Source organism: Drosophila virilis, chromosome 2, assembly GCF_030788295.1.
Source record: "Drosophila virilis strain 15010-1051.87 chromosome 2, Dvir_AGI_RSII-ME, whole genome shotgun sequence".
NCBI lineage: Eukaryota > Metazoa > Arthropoda > Insecta > Diptera > Drosophilidae > Drosophila > Drosophila virilis.
The window spans coordinates 6305805-6328075 of NC_091544.1; the positions used below are offsets into that span (position 1 = coordinate 6305805).

Here is a 22271-nt window from a genome sequence, read left to right on the forward strand (position 1 = left end):
ATTACTGTAGTCGACAATTGAATGGCTGCCAACTTAATTTTTATAAATATGTGTGCATACACTGGTCGACTGCTTGACGTTCTGTCAGGTCTGCACATATCGATACGGGAATTTTTTTTAATTTAACTTTAAATCTAATGTGAAGGGGCACATGCATCTATACTTCTTAATTTGAGCATATATTTTGTCACATTTGTTAGGGCTATCTTTTTTGTACTATCGATAAGTGTGCAAGCGACTTATGTGTTTCGACAATGTGACCATAAACATGGCCATATCTATCGATAGACAACCGATAGTTCCTCTGTCTTCTTTAGCATTTCGCGGCGCTAGCTCGTATATTTTTTGCAAATAAACGTAATTAAACAGCTACAAAGTGTGCATACCTTACATATTATCAAAATAACGACACTCAACACACAGGTAAGTGTCAGTAAATGCTAAAATACCTATGCAGACGCTTGAAATAAAAACTCACGGATTCACGCATACAGTTACATTCGGCCATGCGAATTTGCGAATCTCGTGTAAAAAACGCCATTAATTGTCACCATACCATTTACACTCCGAACATGCGAATGGCTTAGTAGTTCTTGTGTTAAATAAATGCCCGTTAGCGTTACCGGTGTGTGTCTTTTTGCGCGGTTGCAGTGGCTGGCAGCGAATGGCGGGCTCACACACATACGCACAGGCGCATTGCGACGCGCGCACAAAAACACACAGACACGCACGCACTCACACAGGTGAATGAACTTTTTTGCGTTGTTTTGTAATCTCGATCTTTTTTGCCGAACACACACATACCTATACAAATGTATGTACACCATTCCAAATGCATGTACGTACATGCATACATATTAAATTGTTTACAGTGCGTGTTAATTAAACAACTGCAACCATTTTGTTTTTGGGCTCATTGCACTCCACTCCTCTGGCCCAGAACCAATGAAGATCCTCGCGCAGCTGCAATTCGCACTTTTATTGATCTTAACGTTCTCCTTGGCGAAATTGTCGCACATGTTTTCTTCAATGTTTTTTGCGAGTTCATTTGCATATTTGTTTAATTTGTTTTCACAGCAGCAGCAGCAGCAGCAGCCCAGTGTTAATGAACCTGCATTCCCGTTTTCCCTGATATTTTAACAAATTAATAATTTTTTTTTTGTCCAATTCGACAGATGTGTCGCTGTGTAAATGGTTATTAATAGATCGATCGCCCACGCGTTCAATTTTCAAAAGAAACTGCAGTTTGTTTTTGTATTTAAATAATTTTAATTTTAAATAATATAATTTGGTAAGTTTTATTTTATTTTTTTTTTTGTTAAGGCAAAGCGTTTGCATAAAAATACACTTGTTGGTTTTATAAGAACATATTTCAGTGGATGCTCTTAATACACAAATACAATAAGTTTAGTAAACCATAGCTTATAGCACTCTATGAATAGTTTTGATAGTTGTATTGGTTTAACCTATTCTTTTTTGTAAGCAACAGTACTACATTATTTTTCGGCCCATTAACTTTTGATAAGCTATGCAAGCGATATTGATACTAGATAAGAGCTTCGAAGCAAAAGCCGTGTTTGGGTATTTGTAAATAAATTCCGAACATTTTCAATTCTATATAACAAATGTTTTTATGGCCTGTATAATATGCGGTGTGTAGAGTTCTTTCGTGTAATAGTTGCTCAGTATTTAAATATAATGTATACAAAAATTGCATAGATACAGAGACAGCGAGAGATAGTGAGAATATCGTAAATTTGATTTACAATAAGTATAAGATATAGTTTTATAAGTATAAGTATATGTATAAGTATACGGTATAATATAAGAACAAGGCAATTGATTCTGTATGCGGTTTCATATATTTGGTACATTTTCCAACACTGATAACTGAGTAGAGTGCGCGCATTTAAATTAATCGAAATCAACCGTTTAATATGCAGTGCGGAATTTCAAGAGAGACAGATCAGGGATTAGTTTTGTAGTGGGAGAGTTGGAGATTCAAAGTATGTATTTGCCTTTGCCCCGATGCTCCGCTTGCCGCGTCGACGATGTGGCGCCCGCCAGCAGGAAACTGGCGCTGGTGCCGCTGCTGTTACTGTTGGTGCTGCCGTAGCTGCCATAGTAGCTATCATAGCTGCCATAGCCGCTGAGCGGCAGGGCGTTTAGCTAAATCATGAGCGCCGAGAAGGGGTTATACCGCATGATCTTTGACAGCAGAATCCATAGCACCGACGTAATGGCGCAGAGCACAACGCCGCCCCAGCCCAGGTCCAGACTCCACGAAGTTAGGAATACACGTGCGCCCAGCAACGGTTTGGCCATAATAGCGACTCCGCCCGGTCGTGCCACAATACCATCGACGGTGCCATCGTAGTCGCTGTCCAACATCGGGCGTCCCTGCTGTCGCTTAAAGTGTATTATCATCAGCGTGAACAGGGCAAACAGAGCTGTAAGCGAAGAACAGAGAACATTAAGTTGGGATCAATTTATTTGATTGCGGGTTGGGCTTTCCCGGTTGCTTACCCGCCAGCAGATACATGACGCCCGTAATAAGGATGGCACTTATTTGGCGCTGGCAGACGCCGAAGGCGCCCACCAAAGCGGCGCTGCCCAGAATGATGAGGCAGACAAGTGAGCAGGATATGGACAGGTTTTGCATTCCTGTTCGATCAAAATCAAATGTTTCATTTTTCAATATAAAGTGTAAACACAATATCCACTTGGGGGCATTATTTACAAAGATTAAGGAAACATAAATAATGGAATGTCATGCTGAGCAGAAGCCAATAGCTGCTGTTGTGGATAAAAGCTCGAGGTTATTCACAGAGATGTGTAGATGGTGGTAGATGTTGTGGTTGGAAGCATGTTCCCTGAAGTATATGTTTCAAGAAGAACTTGGGGATATTATACTTAAAGGCTTATTTCATGAAATATGTATCACATATAAGAAGGCATCTCCGACCCTAGAAGGTATATTTACATATTCCTGATCTATATCGACAATCGAGTACCAGGTAGTACATACGTAGGAAACTTCTGGATTGGACCGCTTTTGGTCGAAATTTGGGTTTTTTTTTTTGAATATTTTGTTAGTATCGATTTCCCAGCACAACTTTATTCATTTTCCTGAACTGCTTACATATGAGTATAATATTTTATTAACATCCGACTTTGTTTTTTAAAAAAAAACTTAAATAAACTTGGCATCTACCAGTTCTGCCACACTTACACATAAGAGATTGTAGGAAATAGGATAAACGAATAATTTTTTCAAAATATCCTGTTTTTTTCGCGAACTTCAAATTCTGACAAACCGTGACCCGTATCATTTCCTAGACTAATTTCATGATTATATAGACAAATTTAATTCGATATCGCTACGTTTTCGGTATTATATATTGGATTTGAAAGCTTTAGCTTTAGAGCTTATGTAGTGCAGTGCTTATGTAGTATTCGAACAATTTATAAATCGGGCTGGCCCAATTAAAGAGGCACGCCTCCGAAGGTCTGCATATGATTCGGCGTTACTCTAGTGAGCATAAAGCCAAGTGATATCTGATGAATTTCATTCAATGTTCCCGTTGTTTTGTATTTAGTCTAAATATTTTTTCCTCCGTATCGATGTTCATTTTTTTTTAACGATGCTCATGGGCTTTTAAAACCTAAACCCATCTATGCGCGTTCTATTTTAACTGTCGCATAATACCCACAATCATGGCACTAGTGAAACCAATTACCCAATGCAATGCACAGACTGTGCCAATTAAAATCCTAACGCGCTGGGGGGCCAAACAAACTCGCCTAAAAACCAAAGTGGCAATTGCGATTTACAGAGCTTCGCGGTTCACGGGGGGGGGGGGGGGGGCGAGCAGCCACAAGCTAAACCACATGATGACCTATTTTTTTGTTTTATATGTTTTTTTTTTGGTTTTCTGCTGTCCGCTCGCTCGAACGAAGGACGCCTGACATCGAGCTGGGAAGGGGCACACGTGTGTGCTTCAATATCGACTGTGGCGCTTAACTTAGTTACTAACTGCTGGTAATTACTGTATGCATGTATTTGGTGTCATTGTCTGAAAGGTTACAAAGGTTTCACGGACGCTTTTTGTGTTGCACTTTTGGATGCTTTCCAATACCCTCTACCCATTGCATGTGGGCTTCAAAAGGGGCTTATGATTTTGTGCGCATGTATATAACAAGCAGAGAAATACAACGAAATGCTCGAATTTTGGAATGTAGGTCTTTCTATTGCCTGCGTAGATCTAGTTTTGTTCAAATGATGCTCATGTCTTTTCTCAGAATTAATAAATTATCGATGTCCAATTAGGAATGTTTTCAGAAAGACCACGAAATTAAAGAATATATGTATTACGGCAGCTTGTTGCTGGTTAAACGGGTGTCTCCCAGTCGAGCACACCCGACCAAAGCACTTTTCGTTTTTTTCCTGTATGTACTCAAAGGATTTGTGCCAGATTCGGAATCTTTCCATTGGGGATTTGCGTTAATGACTTGTGAAATGTGCGGGCAGCGCGAGAGCAGGCGAACTTTTAAGCCACTATGGATGAGGTGAATCAGTGAGCCAGATAAATGAATATGTGGTATATGCTGTGAAAGTTGTGTCTGGGCGGGCAGTAAGCTGAGTGCGTTACGAATGCGAGAAATACGAATAAAGTGTATTATTTATTTGCGTTCTCGCCGGTCTCTCTACATACATCGAAGGTGACGTCTAGGGCACAATCTCTACATACGCTGTTAGGTTGTGTTGGGAGCCGGGAATTTATGGGTGGAATCAAAAGATTAAGCGCAAATCTATTATGTGTTAAGCTAATTAAACTTAATGGAGGTATTCAAAAGTTTAAATAAATTTTTAAAAAATTATAAATGTAAAATACTCATTATTTACATCTAGATACTACTATAATCAAAAATAGTGCTCTAGACGGCAGTGTCCGACTAGGAAATATCCTGCATCTGGATTCCTGTATAGATACAAAAACTCGGGCTCCCTTAGCTCCACTCTCTGGCAAATGCAGCCTTGATTAACTACGGTGAATATTGTCCGATCAGGTATAAAATATAGCATAGAAAACTGAGGATGTGCTTAAGCTAAAGGTTTAATCAGATAAGTATAGTTGAGCTTTCTTAGATTCTGGACAGACATACAGTTGGAAATGGCAACCCAATCTCAAATACGTTCGAAAGCGTCTGAAGATGAGCGACAAGCGAATCGATGCAGAATGCACCTAGTGCATGAACACCAAGTAAAACGACAACGAGAACTACATAAGAAAATAAAGAGCCCACGAGGTTTTTAAATTTAGGGGCGAAAGTCATTGACAACACAGACATTACGCTCTTCGGTTTTTAGAAAGGGAATTGAATCTACCCATTTGCTGGCAAGCGTCCAAAACTGCAACAGCTGCTTCCAAAGTCATTCACAACAAACATTCGCTGATAAACATAAAGATATACATAAAACGATAGTAGGGAATTTCTTATTCAGCGTTTAATTAGTTTGCTGATTGTGCCGGTAACAAATAGGACCGTTGTACGTGTTGGAACCGTTCGATGTGAAGAACCTAGTTAAGTTTTAAGTGGACATGACCATTTTTGATGTGGGAATCGTTTAAATAGAAGTATGTTGTCAAAAGGTTCTGGTTTGCCATCTGTCCACCTGCATTCGCAATGTTATTAATTTATTCCCAGCAAGGTCAAATAAATGTTTACTAACATATATATATATATATATATACAAATTAAACATTTTCCATCTTTGCAGTTTACTTCGCAAGGAACTCCGAAATGTCCGCCGAAGCTGAAGCAATTGTCACAACGGCTGCTGCCGATGCAGCGCCAGAGAAGGCAGCCATCGAGCCCGTTGCTGCGGACACCACGCCCGACAAGGTGCCTTCAGATGTAGCTATCAACCCGGAGCAAGTGCGTGCCGAGAAAATACTTAAGGGCAAGGAGCTGTTTAGTCAGGGATCACGCAACTTTCTAGTAAAGAGCTATGACGAGGCGGCCGATGAGCTGAGTCAGGTGTGCCAGCTATACGAGGAGGTGTATGGCGAACTGGCCGATGAACTGGGACAGCCACTGTTGCTGTGAGTAGCTTGAAGATTCAGGGCTGTGACCGAAATAACTTGATATTTGATTTGCTTTGCAGCTACGCCAAATCGTTGATTGCGATGGCGCTAGATGAGAACAAAGTGATCGATGTGCCCGACGAGGCAGCCGATGACGATGAAGAGGATGTGGACGAGGATGACGCTGAAGAGGGCGAGAGCGAAGCGAATGGAGATAAGCCAGTTGTGCCCAAAGCAAACGGAGCCACAAATGGTAAAAAGCTGGAAAGCATTAAAGAAGGTGATGCCGACGAGGCCGATTCCACGGGCGATGCAGGTCAGTCTAAGCCAGAAGAGCCAGCCGGTAGTTCCAAGCCACCCACGGGAGTGGATGAAGTGAGCAGCAGCAATGGAAACGCTGCCGCTTCGAACAACGAGGATGAACGTCCCAGCACTTCAAATGGCGAGGTGACTGCCAGCACCAGCAACGGTGCACCAGCGGCAATGGATGTGGACCAGGCCGAGGAAGACAACGAAGAGGGCGAAGGTGTTAGCGGCAGTCTTCAATTGGCCTGGGAGATACTCGAGGCGGCGGCCAAGATTTTTTCGCGCCAAGGTCTCAGCGGCTTGCCTTACCTGGCTGATGTGCAAACGGAACTGGCCAACATTGAATTCGAGAATGGTATTCTGGATGCAGCACGCGAGGATTACGGTAACAGATCAAAGCAATTTTAAATTGGCAGTCCACTTAATATTTAATTACTTGCAGAGAGAGCTTTGAAGATACATGCGGAGCTGCCCAATAAGAATCGTCGTGCGCTGGCCGAGCTGCACTACAAGATCGGGCTTACTTATCTGATGCAGCAGCTTAACAAGGAGGGCGCCGCAGCTTTGCGCAACTCTAGCGTGCTTATTGAAGAAGAAATTTCCGAGATCAAGAGCAAGGAGAACCCAACCGAACGTGAGAAGAACAACATGCTGGACTTGGAGGAGACCAGACAGGAGATTCTGGTCAAGATTCAAGAGATCGAAGAAACACAGGCACAGGTAACTGCCAAAGGAACATGAATTGAAATGATGATTATGCTAATGCTAATCCAATAATTGCAGACAATAGCAGAGGTGCGCGCTGCTTTGGACAGCTACATCAAGCCTATGAGCAGCAGCAACAACAACGGTGGGGATGCAGCTGCCTCCTCATCGACAGCCCGTGCTGGTGACGCTGTCGCTACCAATGGAGCTGCGTCCAGCTCTTCATCGACCACAGCGTCTGCTGCCTCCTCGTCGGCCATCAGCAGCAGTTCGAACAAACCCACAGATATCACGCATCTGATCAAACGTAAGAAGCCCGAAGAGCCCAGCTCGGAGGCCGAAGCTGTATGTTCGCCTGCCAAGCGTGCTGCTGTTTAGAAGTCGCTCGAAGACTGCACATTCCAGTTAAATACACACAAACACACACTCACACACGCACACCAACAACACCAGCAACACCAATACATCAGCTACTTAAAACTCACACAAACATACGTATACACATGCTTATCCTATCCCAATCTTCCTATTTAAGATTATGCTATTTGTTTTTGCTGTTTACTACAATCATTTTCACTATAAGTCTGTAAAATTACAATCACAACTAGTGCTAAGTGCTTACATAAAATAATGTTTTTATACTATTTAAAAGAGAAAACGGTATCGAGAGCAAAACGAATGAATCAATAATAATAAAAGCAAAATTGCCTCAAAACGAAAATTGTTAATAAAAATGTGTCCACACTCAAGATCTGGATTATGGATTTGGTTCGGGCAGGATTGCGCCCATAATACGTACTCAGATGCGGCTGCAGTGTGATGACCTGTGACTCACTGTGCTGCCAATCGTTGCGCTGCTCCTCGCCGCGCGCGTTCTCCATGGACCCGGCCAAGTAGTTGACACACGGCGGTGCGCCGCGTGGAAACTTTGGATTGCGCCGCAACTCCTGCAGCTGTGGAATGGGCAGATCGATGCACAGCGTCCAGATGCCACCGTGCATTGGCACCAGAAAAACGGAATCGCGTCGAAAACGATGATCAGCTTTTAAGTGAAAAGTATAAAATGATATCAATGTAAATATTTGGAATGTCTTAAATTATAATTAATTAACAGCTTTAAATCCTTTCAGGGGGAATTCTAATTTGTACAGTGAAACGTTCTTACACATTTAATTTGATGATTTTTTTTTTGTTATACACTTTATTTAAATGATACAGGACTTAGAATGGAATGCAAGGAAAAAGCACGGGCCACTTAAGTTTCTATCCCAATAAAAGTCCAGTGAAAAGATCGTTAGATAAGTTGAGAGCTTACCTCTTTTATCTGGCTTAAGCATAGCCACCTGGTCATCCAGAAGCCATTCCAGATGCAGGCCCGATCGATTCGAGTAACGATCCAGACTGTTGCGATCCCATGTCACGTGCTCCCAGTGATCAGTCATTATGGCGGCACACAACATGGCCGTGGCGCTGGTGGTCATTAGCAGCGTGACGAAGAGAAACAGGACGGGCGGCGGGCCCATGCAGCAGCTGGAGCAGCAGGCGCTGCCACCAGTTCCACTGCCCATGCCCATGCCGTCCATTTGTGAGCTGAGCGATGTGGATGTCTCCAATGCAACGGCGCCGGCGCTGCCGCTACCCCTGCGCTGTATAACTTTGGCGCAGCTGTTTTGCCTGAGCAGGATGCTGTTGCTCCGTCTTAGACTCTCGACGGCGGCAGCTGCTGCTGCTGTGGTTGCTGCGTTGCTGGCACCGTCAAACTGCAAGGAGCCGCCCACCACGGACGAGGGATGCTCATAAATGCTGTTGCGCCGACTGGGCGCAAAATAGTAACATGTGGTTTGTCTGGGCGTGACCTCCGCTAGCTCTGGTCCGCCCGGTAGCTCCTCATTGCTGCTGGAGTAAACAATCGATTGCTTGAACTGATTGGAATAACAGTTCTGCTTGAACGGCTGCGTTGACGGCTGTGCCGGTGGCTGCTGCACGTAGAGCGCCTCGTAGTCACAATGATGGGGATTGCGATAGATGACTGGCCAGGAGCGCGTGGTCTTCGAGTTGTGGCTATACCTATTGGTCGTAGGGTTCTGTGCTCCAGCCGTAATTGTGGCAGCGGCGCAGCGCTCCTCCACCAGCGGTGTCAGCTCGTTGGGCGGCTCAATGTCGCCCAAAGACTGTTGCTGCAGCTGCTGCTGCTGTTGTTCCTGATCCTGTTCCTGCAGCAGCTGGCGCTGCTGCTCCTGCTCCTCTAGCTGCGTGGTTGTCGCCAGCTGACGCTGCAGCACATTCTTGTTGGCGCCGCTGCCACTGGCCGACCAAGTGACTGGCTCCGTTGACAGCAAACTGAAGTCCTCCTCCTCGACCAGAGTGGCGCCGCCCGCGGCCAAGCCTAAGCCTGGCGAGAAAATGCTGTTAGACGTTGGCTGTGACCGGCTGCGCAGCAGCGTTATGTGTTTGTTCGGTGCTTCATGTTGTTCTTGTTGCAGTTGCTGCTGCTGCTGCTGCTGCTGGCTGACACTGGTGGGCGATGTGATGCTCACTTCTGGCACACAGCGAGCGGTCACCTTGTAGCGACTGCCGCTGCCAACGCTGACGCCGACACCGACGGCAGCGCCGGAGCCGGCGCCCTTGGCCCGCACCAGTCATAAATCAGAGCTGTCGCGTTTCTTGATCTTGTTCAAGCTCATGTTGTTCGTGGTGGTTGGGGCTGTGGCTGTGCCTTTTGGTGGTTGTGGCTTTTGGTGGTTGCTTGCTTGCTTGCGATGTTCTGATGAATGCTATTGAAGGTGTTGCTGTTGCTGTTGTTGTTGTTGTCTGTTGTCTGTTGTTAGTTGTTGTTGCGTTTACTAAATTGTGTGCGGCGCCTAAAAGTCTACTATGCAAAATGTAACTTTGCTTGTGCCACAAAAGAAAACTACGAGCGGCTTTTGTTCTTGTTGTTGTAGTTAGTTTTTTTTTGTTTTTGTTTGTTTTTTAAGTTATTGTTGCTTTTGTTAAACGCTAGTATATGTACCAATTTACAGTTATGTTTTTGATTTTTTCAATTTGATTTTGTTTATGTTATTTTGTTATAAGTATTTGTATTTGTTTTCTGATGATTTCTCGTTTTACTACGTTTTGCAAATTGCTTGTCTTAGCTTGAAGCTATAAAAAAAAGAAAAGAAGTAGAGAAAACAAATGTACAACATGAGTTTTGAGAGAGTTGAGAGCATCGAAAATTGAGTCTAATACAAATATATATATAGATCAGATAGAGATATTTTAAGGTGGTTGCTAATATCAAAGCGCCTAAAATGCGTGCGAGTGAGATTGCGCTAATGAACATGCCACATGCAACATTGACTACATATATATATTATGATGTACATATTGACGATTAAAATTCAAATTATATTATAATTACATATTAGACGAGCCTTAATTTCTATCAAATCTTATTAGATTCCATAAGAATGGAATAAGAAGTTCTTATTTCTAATAGTTTGAAGAATGGACATAGGGAAGTCGTAGAAACCTGCTGCAGTCTGTCACATACATAAGAATCAAACCATTTTTACCTATTTTACCAAATTTGAAGTCTTATGAGGTATACCCCATTATTAACCTTAATTGCAAAAACCTAAGCTTACACTTTAATATTTGTTAAATTCTCGCATGCGTATGCCCTACAGATTTAATAAACATTCACCAAAAATATTTAAGAATCAATTCAGGTAAATGGATGAAACATAGTGAAGAGCAAACACATATTCAATTTTCCCAAAAGTTCTTGTTTACCAGCTTAAAAGCAACTCAACGTAATTTATTATGGAATCACAAGTGATTCATAAATCCCAACGTGCTGACATCAAAAATGCTATTTTATTACGTGCAAATTGCATTATCTTTTGGTTTCCTGAAGTGTTTCTACGCGAAGTGTAATAAGAAACTTAATTGCATTTGCAATTCCAAGCACAATGACCCGTAACTAATTCAATTTGATGATGCCAAAAACTTTATTCGTGAAACTCGCGTAATTCAGAATTTCAATTATGTGCTCGGGCCCCATCAGACCTGATCCACCATCTGTGCCGAATCCGGGGAACGTGTGTGTGTGTCTGCTGCATTTTGCATGTGAGCCGCACAACCTCAACGCTATGCGGACATCCGGACTGCCTATGAGTTGGCCTTCCTTCCACCGCGGCCGCAAAACCCGGTTGCAATTTAAATTTTGCCCAGATAAATGGATCGGGCTATATATATATATATTCGCTGGCTACTTAGCCACGTACGTTGATGGAACAGGTGTAGCAGCATGTGTTGAGCCCCAACCATCTATCATAGTCATATGTGCTATCCGGAAGGCCTTTGGCATTCCTGCCCTTGTATGTTGGTCAACAAAAGGAATTGCAAGTGCGAGCGGAATGCCGCATATGTGGTTCGCTTTGCGTTTTTCGTTTAATGTAATAAATGTATTTGCGGCAGCCTTGGTATAACCAAATAGTTCTCGGTTTAATATATTTATTATTTGTATTATAAATGTATTTGCGCTTAAAGCTTTTTCAACTTTAATATTCTACAGGGTACAGATGGGCGCGGTTCCGGATAAATACGGTCGAGTAAAAAGAAATTATAACTTTATCGATTCTTTTCTTGATTAAGGATTTTGGAAATCTCTCTGAATCGGCTTTTATTGCATAACATTTTTTTTGGCACAATATCTATTTCAAGTCTCTTAATCTTTTTTGAATAGTTATCGTCTGAATAACTTATAGCATTGCTTTTGCGGAAGCTTACTTCAGGGACCGTGCTCTTTTAAGAGTTAAATACATCTAAGTCTAGGTTTTTGTATAGCATAATCATTTTGGATCTGCAGCAAGCATCTGTGCGTCTGTGGATTTGTGTTAATGTTAAGACTCACACCTTAAAAATAGGTCCTGTTTGGGGCACTCTAGTTCTTGGCCCAAGATTCATAGATTGTATGAATAACACGGCTGCATTTTTCTTTATGATTTGTTTACAAGAAGTTGGATACGTGGTGGGGTCAATGCAAATGTGGCATCTACCACTGCAGTGCCAGTTATCAAAGGTGTTGCACTGAGGCATTGAGGCATTTAGTGGCAAAGGCTGCAGAGTCCTTCATTTACTTAAGTTGGCTTGACATTTATGACACGGTTACCTGTGGCGGCAGCATCTTAAAAAGTTGCATTTAACATCTACGTGGCGGTTAAATCGCTGCTCACAGGTGGTCAGCAAGGTATCTCTCGGTAATTAACCAGCAAAGTGTCTTAATTTCAACTTTTACGTTGGCAAGTCAAAGACGGCGGCTGGCACCTTGATGGAACCTTAAAAGTAACAACTTTTGGTGTATTAAGAGAAACAAGCGGGCGTAATTGTTAATTAAAAATTAATTGTTACTTATGCTAAATAAGTGTGTAACAGGCAGAAGGTAGCATACTACGATCTAAAAAGGCTGTACAAAATGTTGAACAGGACGACGAACTAGGACGTATGTGTGAAGAAGTCGATCTAGAAATTTACTACTACTAGAAGGCAAAAAAGTTATTCAGGATTGCAGTTTTCAGAAGAAAGAAAAAATCTGCTCCAGTATATGTAGATACGAGTATTGATTGGTTAGGGTATCACTAAGTCGGGCAACCCCAGCTAAGGCACTTTTATTTGTTTTAGCTGCTTATCTTCTCATCCGTCTGCCAAATTGGATTATAGATTAGATTATATTTATTTTTGCAATTATCCTCCTTGATTCCATAATTTTTTATAGCTCGCAGCTGAAAGTATTTGACTGCAATTTGCAAATTAGACTTTACTTCATTTCTGTCACTAGTTTGAGTTTGCAACAGCCCGAAAATGTGCTTTAAAATGTTATTTGCATGTCCTGTGAGGGAAATAGGTCCTGGCTTGTTAGCTGCCGAGTACGTGAGGTTGTGTCAAAGTGCCATAGCTCGTTCCAGGACACATCTCTAGACTGTTCGCAAGCACTGCGAGCTCCTCGCTCGTTCGCTGTTTGCTAAATTTTTAATGAAAACAATATAAAATGGCAGGCAAATCTGTTGCCTGTTTCCATAATTGATGGGCAAGTCACCTGTGCGTGACTCTGGCTGGCCAAGCGGCAAGCCAGCCTTTGTCATCATCATCATCATGCTCGAGGGCAGCTGCAATCTTGACGGAAATTAATTAACACGTATGCATGCAGTTGCTTCAGGTTGCATGCTCTATGCTCTATTTGTCTCTAGCTCTGCCGACCGGGCGCAACAATAACTCGATTATGTGGACATTAACATGCTATCTGTCACCTGGCAGTCAAGTGAGCCAACCAAGGAGCTGCTCAATGTCATAGAATTACGCAATGCAATTTGGAGCCAGAGTGTGCAGCACCCACAAACACACACACACGCACATACACGCACATACACAATAGCTCTGTGACTTGCAAAAGTTTGCAGTTGCCTAGATACTTGAAACAGGGCGAGAGAACTTTGTCCTGTTTCTGCTCCTGTTGCAGGAGTCGAGAACAATTTGCACTGTTTACGCGTCTAATGAGAAAACGGCATAGAAAGTTTTTGGCAAAAACGAAACCATAGATGCCCTCAACAAAAGCCTTTTGTACTGTAAGCAGTAATGCGGATTAAAAGTTATATAACTACATTTTCCAATTTCCAATTTTCGACTAAAAGCCAAATCCCTAACGAAACGAGCTGCAAAATGAAGAGTGTATGGCCTGGAACTGCTCTTATAAATATTGACTCCCAGCTGATTGACAGCTAAGTATATAATACAGTACTCCGATTGAAGACAACAGAAAGACGGACATACGTTAAGTTGTCCAGCTTCAAAAATGAGAGACTAGCTGGAATAGAAACCGACAGACTTTGATGACTATATCGACTCTAAAGTCGATATTGTTCAAGAATTGCTTGTTTTAAAGGGGTAGGAGACATCCTCAAAAGGGTAGAAAACTAGCTGAGCTGGAAAAAGAGACAAAAGATTTAGTAAACAATTCTTATTGATATTTTGAGGAAAACTTTTTCAATTAATTATTTTAATTTGTTTAAAATTGAGCTAATGCTGATTGAAGTAACTTCGATGCTAAAATATATATTGTCCGATCTGATGATAATGATTGGCTAGAAGATATCCTAGTTAATTATTTAAGAGAAAGTTTCGTTTTCTTTGGCAAACCGAAAGTTCAATAGACATATCCCTTACGGATTATAAAAAAATCAAATATTTTGCCATAAAAAATCGCATATTTCGACCGATTCATTCTTTATAATATAGCTATATAATATTGCAGTGCAATATTGATGAGATTTGGCTCATATAAAAGCAGCGTGGGTTAACTAGTTAATACCGGGCCCTTACCAAGATATAATAATTGTGTTACACATTTCATGACAAAATTATAACACCTTCTAAAAGCGTCTAAAAGACAGGAGTACTTTACACGGGAGGACCCTCAACCCACACACACACATTCTAGTTTCCTTCTGTATATACATACACACTCAAGCATGCACGTTGCGCGTTATGTGAAGCGTCTGTGCTTCTTCTTCCCCCAGTCTTACACTGTGAGAAATGGATTCTTGTTTAAGTTCGGTGCATTTTTGAAGAGCTTAAATATAGTATTGTAGTAAAATATGCTGAAATATCAATATATGCTAATCTGATCAACTTATCCTTTATCAGCACATGCCATAGAAAGACTTACATTCAAAGCTTCATACATATGGACAGAAAGACAAACTTTGCCAGATCGACTCGGCTTCTGATGTTTATGTCTGTCATCTATATATGCCCACACACAATACAAATATACCTTTAACTTATTCATCTTCAATAGGGTCAGGCTATATAAGTAGACACAATTTGTAGTTCTTGAGCCCGTGGAGGTTTTTAACTAGACCAACTTTGTACAACATGTGCAACAATTGCTGGTATACTTGAGGAAAAGTCAGTTTTCTCTTTTCGAGTACTGCGGCATTTTATGCATGTAATTAAAGTGGCACTTTATTACGCAAACACACACACACAGACACACAGCCACACACAAACATGCGCACATTGTATATGCACACTCATGCAAGTGACAGGCGAGCTGATTGCGCATTTGTTGTGTGTTGTTGTTATCGTTGTTGTCATTGTCGTATTGTTGTTATTGTTGTTGTTGTTGTTGTTGTTACCTTGGCAACGCTTTATTCGCTGCTGTTGCCTTGACAATTAACGGCGGCCCAACATTTTTTTCTTTTGGTTCAGCTTTCCCCCCTTGAAAAGGGGTCACCCCATGAATTAGCCGAGGCAGACAAAGTCACTAGTTAAGTTGCCCCACGTCACTCCTCCCCTGCCCCCACCTCCCCTCCCCACCCGTAGTCAACGTGCAGATGACGCAATGCAAATGGGAAATAATATGCGCACATTTTTCAAGCGAAAATTCGTTGCCTACTTTCGGGCGTCGCCATGAGAAGTTGCTTTATAAGTTTTATTTATGCGCCACCCCGCAGGCTCCTTGCACTTTCAATTTTAGCAACCTAGAGATGAGTTTTCGCAGCAGATTTTAGTTGGGAACGTGCTCTAGCCCAGGTTCCCGGCGCATTGCAATATTGTTGCCAAGTTATTTATTTCGGTGTCTTGGCTGTATCCCAAGCAAGAAACTGCACGCCTGCGAATTGCCAAGCTTATTAAAACTTATTTCGAGGAATTTCTAGTTAATTATGAGCATAAGTCCGCTCTGGGCTAGCCCCTAGTTTTTCTATGGAACTGATACTGAAAATTGTACTAATAGTGTAACTAAATCTTTAATAAATATTTAATAGTCTTAATGTGTTTGTGCTCAGCTGCTTCAAGAGCTATTGTAAACCATCGAAAGAAAGGAAAACTTTTTAAGAAAGAATTCAATAAATCAAAGACTGTTTATATTCTGCTTCTGCTTTTCGCAGGCCCGTGCTAAGTTTGCTAACCTCGGTTTTTATAGTCCGATTCGTAACCATGTGCCAAAATCGAACTATAAAACTGTTCTGGTCATAGTATACGTGAATATACATAAAGTTTCAATTCTCTGGCATTTATAGATGGACTTATCGAACGACTCGTCGTCCATCTACACTCTGGGGAATCTGGCTGTTGAACACATTTGCCCAAAACACTTTTATACCTATATCCATTTCATATCTAAATTCCATATCCACACATATCTAAATGACTGCAGGGTTAATAATTACATTATCAGATGTGCTCCGTAATCTAGCGAGGCGAATTATCATTAAGTAAATGGGATTTGCAGCAAATGCGCAATTTGGTGAAATTACACTAAGGCACATACTAGATCTAATGCTCTTGGCCTAAATAAATAGTTTGTCTCTTGAGCGATATGGCAAATACACACACACACATTCGTATGGAGAGTGTTTTCATGGCAATGGGAAAAGTAAACAGCGACAATAACTAGATAAAAGCAGTTAATTCTACGAACGCCCGCACACACATACACAGACACACACACACAGATATATATTTCCCTTCGACACAGGCATTGGATTATAATTTCATTGGTGTGTGTGCCTGTGTGTGTGTGTGTGTGTGTGGGCGGTAAACTGTGTCAGAGTGCTGCGAGTGGTGCAAAAGGTTGCCATTAAATTTAAGTGGCCAGTGGGTGCACTGGAGCAAATTGCGAACTAATTGCTGGCTTAGAGAGCAACGGGATCTGACCGTGTCCAGCTCGAGCAATTCTCGATTTGTTGCAGAAACTTTCGCTCACATTGGCCCCGTTACCGGACAGCTGCAAGCCCGGCTGCCTTGGCCGCTTGCCCGGCATTGGAGTAAACTCGTGCCGACGGATTGTCGGGCAACGCGTCGTATGGGCAACGTGAAATGAAATAAAATGAAATGAAAGTTACTTGTGTTTGCCAAAAATAAACGCATTCAAGGCCGCCATTTATGCACTTATTTCGGTTATTTATAACTAACTGGCGCCCCACATAAGAATTTATGCGATTTTTAACTATGGGCGCCTAGTTTCCCGATTTCCGTCTGCTTCCGCAGAAGCGACCCAAGTATCACGATTCAAGGCCAAAGCCAAAGGCAAAGCCAAAGTCGTAAAGTTGGCCAGAGTTTTGCTTAATGCGCAAGCAGCATGAACATTTTTTTTTATGACGCCAAGTGCCAGAATTTGTATGAAAGGGGCGTGGCCGGCAACAACCCTTGATAATCTCTGTCTACTTGAGGCATTTAAATAGTGAATGCGGCGATAAGAATTTTATGGCTGACACATTGACAGACAATGAAGCCGGAGACTGAAAAATTCATAAACATGCAGCACATACACATTTACACTGTACAACATATACCTGCCGTCCGTAAAGTATTTAAGTTTTAAATAATTTGCAATCTTACAATTTTGCGCACACATAATAGCATCTCAGGCTTTGAGGTTTGATCTACATTCTTAAAATTTAACTATAGATAAGTTAGTTTAACATTCATATAATTTATTGAATCTGTTTATTTGTATACTAGTTAATGAAGTTAAAGACTACATATTTTTATACCCTGAACGCAATAAATATGGGTATAAGGGTTTATTTTATTTGTGCAATATCAAATGTATGTAACATGCAGAAGGAAGCATCTCCGACCCCATACCCCATATAGTATATATATTCTTGATCAGCATCAGTGTAAGACTGGGGGAAGAAGAAGCACAGACGCTTCACATAAGGCGCAACGTGCATGCTTGAGTGTGTATGTATCTACAGAAGGAAACTAGAATGTGTGTGTGTGGGTTGAGGGTCCTCCCGTGTAAAGTACTCCTGTCTTTTAGACCCTTTTAGAAGGTGTTATAATTTTGTCATGAAATGTGTAACACAATTATTATATCTAGGTAAGGCCCGGTATTAACTAGTTAAGCCATGCTGCTTTTATATGAGCCAAATCTCATCAATATTGCACTACAATATTATATAGCTAGTTTATATAGAAAGAAACGGTGGAAAAATGAGATTTTCTATGGCAAAATATTTGATTTTCTTATAATCCGTAAGGGATATGTCTATTGAATCTTCGGTGTGCCAAGAAATTCATACTTTCTCTTAAATAATTAACTAGGATATCTTCTAGCCAATCATTATCATCAGATCGGACAATATATATTTTAGCATCGAAGTTACTTCAATCAGCATTAGCTCAATTTTAAACAAATTAAAGCCGTAAAAATCGATTGGTTACAAAAAGATGTGGACCCAAATGTCACCGTTGATCATGGCGAGATGATGTCGTTTCAAAACGTCATATCTCCAATAAAATCGGGGTCGGTTCGAAAATCAAACCCGTTTTAATGATTTTTTTTTAATATCTCGGGCAAATAAAGTCTAATTTTCAAATATTATACCTTTTTGAATTTGTACGAATCCCTACTATCAATTGGCATTCTATCAAATGAAAAATCGATGGGTTACAAAAAGGTGTGGGCCCAAATTACTCCGTTGATCATGGCGAGATTATGTCGTTTTAAAACGTCATATCTCCAATAAAATCTGGGTCGGTTCGAAAATCAAACCTTTGTCGATGATTTTTTTTAATATCTCGGGCAAAATATAATACCTTTTTGAATTTTTACGAATTCCTACTATCAATTGCCATTACAACAAATTAAAAATCGATGGGTTACAAAAAGATGTGGACCCAAATAACGCCGTTGATCATGGCGATATTATGTCGTTTCAAAACGTCATATCTCCAATAAAATCGGGGTCGGTTCGAAAATCAAACCCGTTTTAATGATTTTTTTTTAATATCTCGGGCAAATAAAGTCTAATTTTCAAATATTATACCTTTTTGAATTTGTACGAGTCCCTACTATCAATTGGCATTCCAGCAAATTAAAATTCGATGGGTTAAAAAAAGATGTGGACCCAAATGTCGCCGTTGATCATGGCGAGATTATGTCGTTTTAAAACGTCATATCTCCAATAAAATCTAGGTCGGTTCGAAAATCAAACCTTTGTCGATGATTTTTTTTAATATCTCGGGCAAAATATAATACCTTTTTAAATTTGTACGAATTCCTACTATCAATTGGCATTCCAACAAATTAAAAATCGATGGGTTACAAAAAGATGTGGATCCAAATAACGCCGTTGATCATGGCGAGATTATGTCGTTTCAAAACGTCATATCTCCAATAAAATCGGGGTCGGTTCGAAAATCAAACCTTTTTTGATGATTTTTTTTAATATCTCGGGCAAAGAAAGTCCGATTTTCAAATATTACAAATTAAAAATCGATGGGTAACAAAAAGATGTGGACCCAAATAACGCCGTTGATCATGGCGAGATTATGTCGTTTCAAAACGTCATATCTCCAATAAAATCGGGGTCGGTTCGAAAATCAAACGTTTTTTGATGATTTTTTTTTAATATCTCGGGCAAAGAAAGTCTGATTTTCAAATATTATACCTTTTTGAATTTGTACGAATCCCTACTATCAATTGGCATTCCAACAAATTAAAAATCGATGGGTTACAAAAAGATGTGGACCCAAATAACGCCGTTGATCATGGCGAGATTATGTCGTTTTAAAGCGTCATATCTCCAACAAATTAAAAATCGATGGGTTACAAAAAGATGTTGACCCAAAAACAATTCGTTTGTAAAGTCAACCTCGACTTATGATTTTTTTGAATATCTCGGCCAAAAAGTGTCCGATCTTGCAATTTCATACAATTTTCGACTCGTAAGGATCAGTTCTAACGATTGGCATGAAAAAAAGGAAATCCAAAATTTTGACCCAAATCGACAAAATGGCTTTTTTTCAAAATGGAGGTCGGTGCGAAAATTGAAACTTTTTCGATGATTATACCCTGAACGCCTTAAAAATGGGTATAAGAGTTTATTTTATTTGTGCAAAATCCAAATGTATGTAACATGCAGAAGGAAGCATCTCCGACCCCATAAAGTATATATATTCTTGATCAGCGTCAATAGCCGAGTCAATCTAGCCATGTCCGTCTGTCTGTCCGTCCGTCCGTATATATGAACGCAAGGATCTCAGAACATATAAGAGCTATAGACTTGAAATTTTAGATGTAAGTGCTCCTAGTGCCCGCGCAGATCAAGTTTGTTTCCGATAACCGATAACTTACGCCGTTTCCAAGCAATCGATAAAAATCGATATCGAAATCCAGTTTTTTGGACAATTTTGGTAAATAATAAGAGCTAGAGTCCCTAAAACTTGACATATAGCTTCTAAAATATAATATATATATGCATTTGATGTTGGAAGAAGAGGGTTCAGGGTATCCCCTAGTCGGGAGCTCCAAACTAGAACCTCTTACTTGTTTTAATATTACATTTTTTAAGCTACTTTAATTAACTTTAAGCTCTACATTCATACCTAACATATTTCTTGGCCTAAATTCATGTAATGGTACCCTCAAAAATACGTTTTTCAATTTGATCAATTTGGCCTACATTATTTTTGGTCCAAATTCTTGTGAAAATGTTCTCAAATTTTCTATACAGACATGGGAAGAGATTTCAAAGAGAAACAGCATCTTTTCAAAAAAACAAATAATCTTCCCTTTTTAATTATTTTATATACTTTTAAACCCTTTCTCTTTAAATAGAATTTATGGAATTAACTTACTCTTGTGGTATTTCATTTTTTTATTTTTATTGTGTACTGAGTGAAATTGCAATTGAAGAGCTTGCTAATTAACTGGGCGGCAATGATACGCCTCAAGAGCTCATTGGGCACGTTTGAGAGCGCGGAGTATGTCAGAGTATGTAGAGTGCAGAGCCAGGATTTTAAATCTGAATGCACCTTGCTCTGTGCAAAACATGTTTGTCGGCAGCTGCCAACTTTGGTACTGAATCACATACGTATAGCTACAAAGTTGTGTGGGTGGTCGGGTCTGGCGCTGATGTCAAAGCCTCTGCTATGCGGGTCAATTTCAAAAATGTATGCGGCAATCGCCAAGCGATGCCAACGCAGAAGCAATTTTCAAGACCCGCCTCTGACGGCATTGTCAGCAAATCCCCCAGGCAGTGGCTGGCCAGCCAACCAACCCCACAAACTCTTTGTCTCTTTGTCTTGTTTGGCAACACGAATCTTCACTCTGTGCGGGATTAGACGCTGCCATCCAGCTGCTGCTTGGCTGCCTGGCTGCTTAGCCTGCACTCGCAATTTAAGAGCTCGGGGCCACTAAATGTCAAATTGAATATAAATATTTAAGCTAGTCGGCAAATGATGCAGCAAAATTTCTGACCTTCGCAAAAGCTGTTGTTGTTGATGTTTTAGTTGCTTTGGCTACTTTATCGACCAATCGATGGCAAAGCCAATTTCGCAGTTGACTTAGGACCTAATGCTAAGTATAAAATATGAATCATATTGTAAGCCACACTCACACACACGCGCGCGCAAACATGCAGTCGCTCGCGAGTATGCAACAATTTTTTCTGCGCATATTGCGCATACGACACGTTGCCAGCAATCGAATTTTGTTACCAATATGTATATCGTCATGTGTGTATATATGAGTGTATGTGTTTGTTTGAGTAAATCGCACTGCATTTCATTGAACGAGCAACACATTAATATTTATATTTATGCGCGTATCGATGCATGTGAGCAGAAACTCATTTGCTTTCAGTTTTATTGTTTTGCGCAATTTTCACAATCTGCCAGAGTGGCAAAGCGTTTTTATGTGCATTCAAGCTGAACTGATTGGCAGCGCATTTAGCTGTTATTTATGGGATTATTAAATTAAACAATATATCAAATAAATTTGAATATTTTTATGTAATTTATTGTGTAATTTAAAGTGAACTTTAACTTAATTGAATTAAAATTGATGGGTTTTAATTAAATGCTTTCAGAATGTTATAAATTTACAAGCACTTCGCAAATGTTCTTTACCTTTGCACAGCTGCGCCCTCAACTGGTCACAGTTCAGTTCGCCTGACGGTCCCAAACACAAATATCACGTATACGCCGTGTTGGCAAACAAGAAAGCCAATAACTTTAGCCTGCAGCCAGCAGCAGAAGCTTAAATGGAGAATGTTTTTGTGCGCCAAATGCCAGGGGTTCCCTTCGACTCTTGCAATCGATTATACGGAATCGCGATAAACGTCGCCGATGGAATTGGCTTTTGTTCCGATTGGAGACCCTGTTGGGGCTCATTGT

General features: G+C 40.8%; 2 protein-coding genes across 2 annotated transcripts; one reads left to right on the top strand and one right to left on the bottom strand.

Moving 5' to 3' along the window:
* The first annotated feature begins 267 nt into the window (after positions 1 to 267).
* Nasp (Nuclear autoantigenic sperm protein) lies at positions 268 to 7849 on the top strand. The gene is made up of 5 exons (XM_002054633.4): positions 268 to 423; positions 5783 to 6107; positions 6170 to 6780; positions 6838 to 7115; positions 7179 to 7849. Exons 2-5 carry the CDS (start codon positions 5806 to 5808, stop codon positions 7476 to 7478), a joined length of 1491 nt encoding a protein of 496 aa, XP_002054669.1. The 5' UTR covers positions 268 to 423; positions 5783 to 5805; the 3' UTR covers positions 7479 to 7849.
* Positions 1279 to 9739, bottom strand: LOC6629603 (uncharacterized; the record flags this gene model as incomplete). The annotated part of the gene is made up of 4 exons (XM_002054632.4): positions 1279 to 2450; positions 2527 to 2664; positions 7900 to 8142; positions 8416 to 9739. Coding segments are annotated over 4 exons (1986 nt in total), but the record flags the coding sequence as incomplete, so codon positions are not given.
* Positions 9740 to 22271: the final 12532 nt, after the last annotated feature.